The sequence below is a fragment of the Etheostoma cragini genome, chromosome 23 (assembly GCF_013103735.1).
Source record: "Etheostoma cragini isolate CJK2018 chromosome 23, CSU_Ecrag_1.0, whole genome shotgun sequence".
NCBI classification, from domain to species: Eukaryota; Metazoa; Chordata; class Actinopteri; order Perciformes; family Percidae; genus Etheostoma; species Etheostoma cragini.
The window spans coordinates 8,710,186-8,721,017 of NC_048429.1; the positions used below are offsets into that span (position 1 = coordinate 8,710,186).

General features: G+C 40.9%; 1 protein-coding gene across 1 annotated transcript in view; it reads right to left on the reverse strand.

Moving 5' to 3' along the window:
• Positions 1-393: 393 nt before the first annotated feature.
• Positions 394-10,832, reverse strand: part of LOC117938865 (proline-rich protein 5-like) — a 12,405-nt gene continuing 1,966 nt past the window's right edge. The window contains 9 exon segments of the mRNA XM_034863804.1: positions 394-1,624; positions 1,626-1,939; positions 2,075-2,353; positions 2,537-2,681; positions 5,463-5,603; positions 5,710-5,801; positions 6,331-6,437; positions 7,221-7,301; positions 7,930-8,121. Coding sequence (XP_034719695.1) covers positions 1,475-1,624; positions 1,626-1,939; positions 2,075-2,353; positions 2,537-2,681; positions 5,463-5,603; positions 5,710-5,801; positions 6,331-6,437; positions 7,221-7,301; positions 7,930-8,121 — 1,501 coding nt within the window. The 3' untranslated portion in view covers positions 394-1,474.

The window sequence follows — 10,832 nt, forward strand, 5'->3', positions numbered from 1 at the left end:
CACAAGATGGCAGTGTCTGCAAGGTTTTCTCATTTTGCATTTAAGAATGTGAATTTAAACCAAAATACTGACTACTATTACAGATTTAAATCAAAGTCACACAATGTGCTTATGCCGAGAAATAGCCTACAATTATTATGGCTTTCATCAAAAATGTTTAATAGTTCCTAGTATCTTAAAAAAAACTATCTCAATGTTGCCATTATACTGTAGGTAGGTTGACGATGATGTCATTAGTAAGCGGGGAAATATTTTTGCTAAGCCATATTGATCTCACTGATCAGAAACGTTACATTGGCACACATCCTCTTTAGAGGCTGCATTCATTCATTCATTCATTCCTGGGTAAAAGTTTCTTCCAGATGTGTAAACAAGGAAAACTCAAATCAAAGCTAGTTTGTTCCTGTTTGGACAGACATGGGAGCAAGAACATACTGCAGTTGCATGCCAGAGTCTTCGGTCTATGGTGTTTACACATGGCTTTCTGCTATTTTAAGTGGACATCAACACAGTGTGAAAAGAGCTGAGATAAGATGTTAGTCTTTGGTTAAACATTAGCAGTGGGAAGCGCCCTGTATGTACCTGTGAAAATATCGTCTTCGATTAACATCTGAATAACTTTAAATGACCAAATTAAAACGGTCTCCTTGTCCCTCACAGAGGAATCTGTCAACACAATCAGTTCAGTTAGATTTATAAAACATTTTCATGTAGATAAAGTTCCCTAACATTTACTTAAAGACCCTGACTGAATCACTGACTCACACACCCTCTGAGCTGCTGTAGAGGGGACTTTCAGTGAAAATATGGATTACAACAGGAAGTAGCAGGAAAAAGTCAAAGGTTTGAAACCAGTTGAATACAACCAAAACAATGTTTGGAAGAAGGCTGTTATCCTCTTGGCAGGCTGCAAAGACCATTACATATAATTTACAGTGTTTCATTATCAAAACTACCTTTCAGAAGGATGAATCAATTCATCTTAGATTTAATGCAAGACAGGCAAAATTATAATTAACATTTTAATCATCAATTAATAAAATAAGTTGAAGTTCATCCAACAATTTAGAAGTATCATTGATCATGCTGGTGTTTATTTTATATTTAAAATGTTTGACTTTGACGGACAAAGCTATTTAATAGCCCTGCTCTTGAAGAGATGTTTACCATTGGTAAAAGAATTTCCTTTTTCAGCATGCGCACCTGCCCCTGGGATATGTTAGCATTACTGACTTTATGTATGTTTTCATTCATAAGAGAAAACGGGACACTCACCTCAGAAGGCAGAGGAGTGATTTATGTGATTAAAGTTTCCCAGAGAGGCCAGTGCCGACGTTTTCAGGTGTGGGCATATACTAAAAAAGGCCAAATTGACATTTTTAACAGACAGCATGAAGTTAGACTTGTTTCTAGGGGTGGACCACATCTATTAAAAAAATATTTAGTTTGAAAGGATCCATGATGATCTAGAGTCTCAAACAGCAGGAGGTGTCACAGGTTGGGAGGAAAATCGTGATGGCTCAGCATTGTTTGCACGCGTCCTCGCATCAGTGTGGATCTCCTTGGATGTGTGCATGCTTGTGTGCCACACCACACTGTGCCTCCTGTTGTCTCTGCTCGGGGTCTGACCCTCCAGAACAGCGTTGTGAGAAGTCCAGGAAGATGCCGTCGTGCTCCGACTCAGAGTCCAAAAAACCCAGGACGTTGTCCATCATGACCTCCGGACTGGACGAAAGACTGGTACTGGAGCTTGTGTCTTGAGCCAGCACTGTAGAGGACGCGGGGGAGTCTGACACTAGCGAGCTTGTGCAGTGTGCGTTGTGGCCTCGGGAAGGCTCTGGGAGGATGCAGGGGGAGGGATTCTGTGGCTGGAGAGGGTGGGGACCCGCAGGGCTGTCAGCGACTCCGGGCCCGGGATCCTGGCTGGAGTTCACAGTGTCTGTGCAGAGGACAGTAGATGTTTAAGAGACACAAGTATCCCTCCAGAAACAACAGCCTCTTGGAATCTTAAAATTTGGTGGGGTCAATGTTTTGTTATTATTATGTTGTTGTTATGAATACTGCGTAGCCGTACCTGAAAGTGCTGGAGAGTGGTTGGCGAGGCTGGGTGTGCTGGTGTTGTTGTTGACAGTGGACGTGGATTCATCCAAAGAGCTGCTCTCCTCCAAGCAGGAAGTCACCTCAGAGACGGAGTGTCGTCTGATACCTGTGCCACTTCCTGTGGAGAAGTCAGCGTCATACTCCACCACGGGGGTCAGCATGGGAACGTTGTAGCTCTTGGAGCGTACCACTGGGTTTTTGGCGATGGGCGAACTGCTTTGTTTGGAGGACCAGGAGCGCTGCAAACGCTTTTCTGGAGAGAGAAAGAGCGAGTTAGAAGTAGAGAAAGATTGGTTTAGAATTTTGATTACTTCGTCATTGAAAACACACCACAGAGTACAAGTACAAGAAAACACAACACTTGGCACTTGTAACCTTTAATAAAAATATCCACTGTACATCATCTGGACACACATATACACTCACACACACATACCTAATACGCAGGAAGAACAGTGTGAATTGGAAGATCCATCTCTGGAATATAACCCATGAGTCCCGAGGTAGGGAGAGACCACCTTCTGGATGAGAGACTCCAGACGAAGGTAGTCGTCAGTTACACCTTTAGATTCATGGACTCCCTGCATCAGACACACACACAAACACACACAAAGACTAGTTAGCCTGTATGTGTGTTAGCCACTAATTGCTGATTGTTGGCCAGCGATAACGGAAACTTTAAAAGCTATGAAGAAAATACCAGGGGAGAGAGAAAGAAAGTTGAAATTGCTTTTCGGTGATTTTATCAAACACACAGCCAGTTACTGTGAGTAGAATCAAAGACCTCTGAGAAGGTAGCTGAATTTTAATATTGTTCAAACATAATGAGGTGACAGTGGACAATAGGACAAGATCGGAAAAGACAACATGAATAAATAAGCTGAGAGTGTTGAGTGAACTGGGTCCAAATCTTAGACTTGTATAAACACGTATTAACATACCGAGATAAGAACAACATCAACATCATCATTGCTCACTTTAGAGAAAGACAGACAAAACAGATACAGGCAGAATCTCTGTGAGGAAAGTGACCAGTGGATGTCCAATTTCATAATGTAACCTACTGCAAAGATAATTCTTTGTGTATCCGTTACTACAAGGGACAACTTTCACATTGCATTGTAATTCGATTCATTGTCGATATAAAAGAAAATATTGATTAGAGTAGCTTTAAAGGAGGGCGGGCCAGGTATGGGTCCCGTGTTAGGTCAACATAGAACTCAAACTAGGAACATGAGTAAGAAAAGCTGTATCACCATGTCCTTAATAAGAATAAAGGGGGTGTTTGCATGCAGCTGTGCACGCATCCAGCTTCACTGTGCATCCACTCTGCACATTCCATATTCCAGTTCCTTTAACTATGTAAATACCATACATATCCACACTCCTTATATTACTTTTATTTACATTTCTTCTATGATATTTAATACTTCTTGCAACTGTAACACATGATTTCCCTTCGGGAATCAATAAAGTATTACTGATTTCTGATATGTGGAGCCCTCGTTGCCCTGTTTACAGCACATGGGTCTTCTTGTTTCATGCAAGCCAAGTGATTATATCTGCACTGTTGCCAGGTGCCGTTTTATGAACTCAGAGCCATTGAGCTTTTCCGTTTGAAAGATTCAAGAATTTTCTTTATGTAAAACTAGGATTCAGTTTAAATCGACTCTACAATTTTGATAAACTTAAGACCTACTTTTTATGTCACACTGAGAGGTGTATAACATAACAAAAGGAGAGATCAATCAAGTTTCAGTACTCTGAATTATTGAGCATATGCATCAAAACCACAGCAAAGACAAAAGCCACATAAATAGACCAGACGTCAGCGAATTGGTGCCACAGAATGAAAGAGAAATTACTAACAGATGAAAGAAGTAGTCACAAAAAAAAAACAGCAAGCATTCAGTGCTGAATGTTATTTCCTTGACACTCAACCTCTTGTCTTGGCTGCCCTGCTTTCCTGTCAGCTTTAATATCTTCAGCTCTGCCTGTTAATTCGTTGTGGGCAACAACAAAAATAAATAAATATATCCTGTTTTCTATTCTTGAGTCTTTTTTACTCTCTTTTCTCTGCACCATCCTGCCCTGCTGCCTTGCTCTCCCTCGGTCGGAAGCAGCCGGTTTGGGTAAATGAGTCACTACCACAATGTTGAAAGTAACCCACGCAGGAACAGACACACAGTTCTAACTCCCAGACACACTTGAGAACACACTTAATCCACTTGCATTCACTCCCTGACCCACATCTTACATCGGACCAATAAATGGCTAACATTGTTTGGAGGGATTTACATGTCTAAATTCACAGCAATTACTACTAGTATTGTAAATATGATATATAAAAAATAAATAAATAAATAAATAAAGATTAGAGAAAGGACCAAAAAAAAGAAACATAATGTTGTGTAGCTGAATTTTGTTTCTTTCTATTGTTTCTTTAGTCATCTTGCAACCCATCATGGGAGTCCTGACCACTGCCTCGATCCCCTCGGGAGATAAAGCAAAATTTCAATGCATCCTTCAATAGTAAAATATGGATTTCATCGACAATGACCGATCTGCAGAAGACAAAAAACTGGTGTGAAACTTGTGAAAAAACAGCATCTTAATTTGAAAATCGAGTAAGCGTTGTCTGCATTAACAGAATACACCGCTGTTAAATGCCAAGTGAACAACTCTCTTCCTGTTTCAGGAGAAGTGAAGGTAATGGATAAATAGCTGCACAATGGATGAATAACTAAATCAAATAAACCTAGTTCAGCCAAATAAATTACAAGTTGTTAAAACTTTAAAACTCTCCGACTCCGACTTTCAGTTGCCCATTGTTTCTCAATATAGTTTATTTTGAAATGTTTATGAACTGAAGCAAATTATCCACGGGGGACACATCAATGTCTGTGCTCTCATTGCACGGAAATTTCACATATTCCTTTGACTCTTTGTTTCAAGTTTTTGCTAATACGTTCTGAAACACTCATCATAATGGACTTTTTTTTCTCTTTTTGTGAGGACATGAGGGTCTTAAAGGACAGTGTACACATGAATAATTCGCACAGACAAACATTGGTACAGACACAGGCAGGGTGCGGAGGGTACTGAGTGGTTATGGGAAGATGACTGTGCTCTGTGTTCACATTGGGGTTACTTCCTGTGAAATCCCTTTGCATGAAAATAAGTCAACAGATCTCTGTAACCTCTGATCCTCCATCTGTTGTCACTTACCCTCTTCCCTAACCCTACAACAGTCATGTCTATCTCTGTATGTGTTCAAGGGTCTGTTTGGAGATAGCGTGAGAGATTGTCATACAAAGTGGGTGATAAGGAAAGTAAAAGATAAATAAAGTGTTTGTGTGTACCTGTAGAATTAGCAGCATCTGTATGATAGAAGGGGGAACTCTGGCTCGGGGTCGAGACAGAGCCTCGTCCAGTTTCAAGTTGAGGGTGATGATGTTCCTGAAGTGGAGGAGAGCCAACTGACGCACTGATGGCTCCTTACCCTGAGAACACACACACACGCACACACACACGTCAACACACATCCAACACAGTTTTGTAAGGAGAATATAAGCATGTGAGTGTGTGTATGGCTGTGTACGTGTGTACCTGTACAGGATAGAAGATGGCCAGCAGCATGGACAGAACATCACAGAAGAAGAAGTCCCATGTTTCAGCCAGGGAGTCCAGCAACTTCTGACCTATAACACACAAGCATGAAGACAACCAACCAATCACCACAACGTCAAAGAAATTACAGCAACAAAACTGTCTGGCACACTCATTTAACAAAAGATAATGTCCTATAATATTATGGGAAAATCTCTGAATCATGTTATCTGAGAACTTTGTGTGGTTTGTTCTCATTGCTGAGGTTGTTGGTGTTCTTATTTCCATGCAAACCGTAGAGCTTATATTGTACAGTTAAAATTCTGTTGCTTTCTAGCTCTGAGAATGACAAAATATTCACCCAGACACACAGACACACACACACACACACACACACAGACACACACACACACACCACAAAGCCAGAACAATGGGTATGTGAGTCACAGTATTTCAGCGCAGTGGTTTGCCTTATGTTTGCCTTAATTTCTCACTTTGACTGGATGTTGTGTAATTGACGTAAAGCATCACTTCCTGTCTAGTTGCTGTGACGACAGCACTGACAATCTAATTTAGTTAGTCAGAGTGTGTGTGTGTGTGTGTGTGTGTGCGTGTGCTTACCTTCATAGAAGCGGATCTTGTCTCTCAGTATCACCATGCCCTTAGTGAGCAGCTGGTTCTGAAGGTACTCAGTGAAAAAGGAGCCCAGCTCCGTCTTTAGCAGCTGCCTGCAAAAAAAAATGAGTGCACATGAGTTCATCTAGTACATACTGTATGCGCACCATCGTTGATACACTAATTAGTTCTTGATCACTGGTAAGCGACAGTGTTTAAACAGCAGCAGACTCAGGAAATGAGAAAAGATGTTCAAATTAAAAACAAAAATGTATGGCAACATCTGGACCTTTTCAACAACAGGGCTTTACATTTTAACTGTTAACATGGGTAGAGATTAGTTATTAAAGGAAGAGAAAATGTGACCTTTAATCTTTATCTAATTTTTGCCAAGAGTACTGAGTAAGTGTAAGGATACAGTATAGGTACAGTATTTATGTTTGTGTACAGTGTAATGTTGAATGTACATGACTAGAGTCGTTTTGACAGCCATGTCCCTACTGCCCTCCGCCATTGTGGAATTTAACCCACAGCAGTGACCCCGCCGTAACTTCAACCTGTCATTTAACTTGAGGATGTTTCGGATTCAGTCGACAGTAGTCAGCCGAGAACCGCGAGCGAAAAAAAACAAACAGTAGAGAGTGATGCAACAACAAAAATCTGTTCTTAGCCATGTGTTATTGTGTCAGTAAAGACTAAATTTAGCATGCAAAAGCTGCCATTGTGTGTAAATGGGAGCCAGGGAAGGTGGGAAATTACAGAGTAAACACTATAATTTTGTCAAATTTCTTCCTAAAATACAAACCAGCTCAAGCTCAACATTAGCTGTGCTTGTGTGAAAGTCAGAGAGAGAGTCAGAAAAACAAAAATGAAACGCAAAGAGACAGAAAGCTAACCTGACACCTTCATTCAAAGCGTAGAGTTCATTTTCCCCAAGATCCTTCCTCTGGAAAACTGATATCACTGCGTTGTGGATGCTGAGAAAAACACACACACAGAAGCACTTAGTGGACACATATTCACAAGGACTGACGTGTAGAACAATAGAATATTATTCAATTCATCAACAATATGCGTGATCATTACATGAGTAGTTGCTGCATGAGGCACCATTTCACACAAAAAAGAAAATAGTTTTGTGATTTCCATTCCTTAAAACTGAGATGCATTGTAGATTTACGGAGCCCTTAAGGAGAAAAACAGTCAGGAGGGGGCGTGAACTTATTTCACTGTATGTTCCAGTCCAGCTGTATACATGCAAGCGCTCGTTTTCCACTCTCTGCTGTCTAGTGTAAAATAAAGCTGAAACACCATATAAATAACCAGTGAAAAGAGAGAGAGGGGGAACCGAAGAAGAAAAGGCTCCATGAGGCAGAATCCGAATAAGATAAAAAGAGGAGTGAGAGGTGGGTGGATACAAAATGAGATGATGGCCCCTCAGGGAAGAGCGACAGCAAGGGTTGATGCTTATGAGCAATGCATGGGTGTTTGTGTGCAAAAAAAAAAGATAAATGGCAGCTTGAGTGTAAAAAAACCCAACACATGTTAACATTCATTTAAATATGACAAGTAAACCAACGTGGCTCACACTTTAGACGCACTAACCTGTTCCAGGTGGCGTTGGTCCCGGCCCTCCTCTGCTGGGTCCCTCTATCCCTGCTGCACTCCTCAGCCAGTCCTCCAGTTGTTCCTCCCTTATCACCTCCTCCTCCTCCTCCTCCTTGGGATTTTGCCTGCGAGAGGTCAGTCAGACTGGAGGATGAGTTGCTGCCCAACCTCAGCTTGCTGTGGAGACTTCTTGAAAATCCAAAAGACAGAAGGAGAGAAATAATTATAGGCAGGAACTGCAGTCCATTGTGCTACTGGATGATATTGGTGGAACCAAGTCCACTTTCCAATAGAGCTGCAAAGATTAATTGAATAATCGAAAAAGTTGTCAACTAATAATTTAATCACCAACTGTTTTGATAATTGATAAATCGCTTTGAGTCGTTTTTTTAAGAAAAGAAAAATTCTCTGATTTGAGCTTTTGAAATGTGAATATTTCTGGTTTCTTCACTTCTGTGACAGTAAAGTGAATATCTTTGAGTTGTGGACAAAAGAAGACATGTAAGGATGTCACCTTGGGCTTTGGGAAACACGGATCAAAACTTTTAACAAAGGAGGAAAAAGTAAAACAAAAAGATGAGGGAACACACAGCGAGAGAGAGAGAGAGAGAGAGAGAGAGAGAGAGAGTTTGTGTGTGTGTGTGCGCACGTTCGTATTTGACTGTTGAGATTTGCATTTTGAAAGTGTAGTATTTTGAAAGGTGGAAAGTTAAGACAATTTTGCGTGTGCTCACTTCTTCAAATGGCTGGTAAAGTAAGAACTGCTGGGTTTTAGTTTCAGATATGGGTTGTGGTTAGTCATGTACTTGTTATGTTTAAGATTAACAGCGAACAAATGTCAATAAGGGCCCTAAAAAGTACAAAAGAAGAGGAACAAAAATACAAAAAGGAGACAGAAAATGAAACTAGTGTAAAACTGCTAAATAGGTCAGGCATAGTCAATGAAAGAAAGTGTCTCCTACAGGTATGTGCAGCACATGTGTGTATGTATATTTGTATTATGCATGCACTGTATATATGCATACAAGTATACACATATGGCAAACTACAGTTCTACATATATTACTGCTGCATTGTCTCTGTCCAAAGAATGAAGAAGACTTTCATATTCATTCAAACAACTAAACCTAACTACACACACACGCACGCACACAAACACACAAACACACGAGTATGTACTTACTCCAGTAACTGAAAAGGTATCACATATCGCCACTCCATAAGTGTGTGACCCACTGAACAGAATGAGAAGTAGATGAAAGAAAGGATGAAGATGGTGGAGGAGAAAAAGTGTCTCTGTCCTCATTGGTCTTTCTCACTCTTCCACATGCCCTTTTCTGTTACTTTTCTCTTTTGTCTTATTTCTCTCCCTTTCACTTCTCCCTTCTTCTTCTACCTTAACGGTTTCTTCTCTATCCTCTTCTCTCTTTCTCCCTTTGCCAGTCTGTGCCAGTCGTTGACCGTGTGACCCTGTAAGCTGTTGTGCCAGGCGGACAAAGAAACCCTTTGAGGTTCAAGAGCTGCCAAGAGAGTGGGGAAAGATTTAAAGGTGACACATTTCACTTCCTCCTCCACCTATTTTATTCTGTCTGTGTAGGGCCCGGGACAGATAGAAGTTGTATTCAAGCTATTTTCACATGTGGGCCCAATTAGATGCTCATTGTACAATATATCTTTATTCATCACATAGATCCATGTCGTAGGAACATTTTTGGACACAAAAAGCAGGAGAAAGAGAAAATAGGGGGCTAAAACGAAAGGTAGAAAGGGAAAAAGAGATAAAACGAGGATGAAAAATCAGAAGCATGAATAAGAATATGGCAGGGAAGGAAGAGAAGGTAGGTAGGTGTGTGTGTGTTTGTGTGTGTGTGTGTGTGGGTGTGCATGTGCTTTAGTTCTCTCTGTCAACCTGGATCGTAGTTCAACTCCATATAAATAGGTCAGTGCGAGAAACAGGAGCCCTAGGCACACACACACACACACACACACACACACACACACACGCGCGCACAGAGACAGACAGACAGACAGACACACACACACTGACACACACACACACCCACACAGCTTGCGTCAAAGTGAGGATGAATTTCTATGTTCTCTAAAAAAAGGCGCAATCTTGTGCACTTAATCAATCCATCCACTCAAATGTTTTCTCCTGAGGAATGGATTTGAGCATTAAAAAGAGACGCACACTGCTGAAGAAAAAAAAATTTGATTAGATTAAATAATACTTTCTTCACTCTACAAAGGGGAAATTCACTTGGGATACATTTCCACATTTATGTAATTTAAAGAATGCTGATGTAATCCGGAAGTAAGATACTTTTTCGTTTTTGGCACTGAAACAACAGGAAGAGTTGTGAGAGAAATCGCTGCGGACTAATTACTAAACAAAGGAGGATAAGGGGGATGTTTGCATGAATGAAAGAATGAATGAGGTCATTCAGGAATGTGTGTGTGTGTGTGTGTGTGGTTGTGTGTGTGTGTGTTTCACTTTCATCTACCTTTGACAGGGTACAAAGAAAGAAAAAGGAAAAGAAAAACGTATTGGAACTGCAGAGAAACTCTCTGAATGAAACCTGCTGGCACAAATAGAACCCCAGATATTTAACCATATGCAAACATATGTAATAGTTCAAAGAGTCTGCAGTATAATTTTGTGAGTTTTCAACATCTCTGCAGTCAGTTAAAAAGAGCTAGCATTAGACCAAGTAAGAGACCAACCCATCCCTCAACGGAGCAGTGGGAAGCCATTTACAGCGCCTGGGGACCAAGTCCAGATCTGAGCCAGTAGTACATGTTTATTAAACATGAAACCCGAGGGCACGTGACTATGACTGGCTGAGGACGTGTTTTCGCTGAGCTCCCGCTCCCACACAATATTGACTAACTTTCCT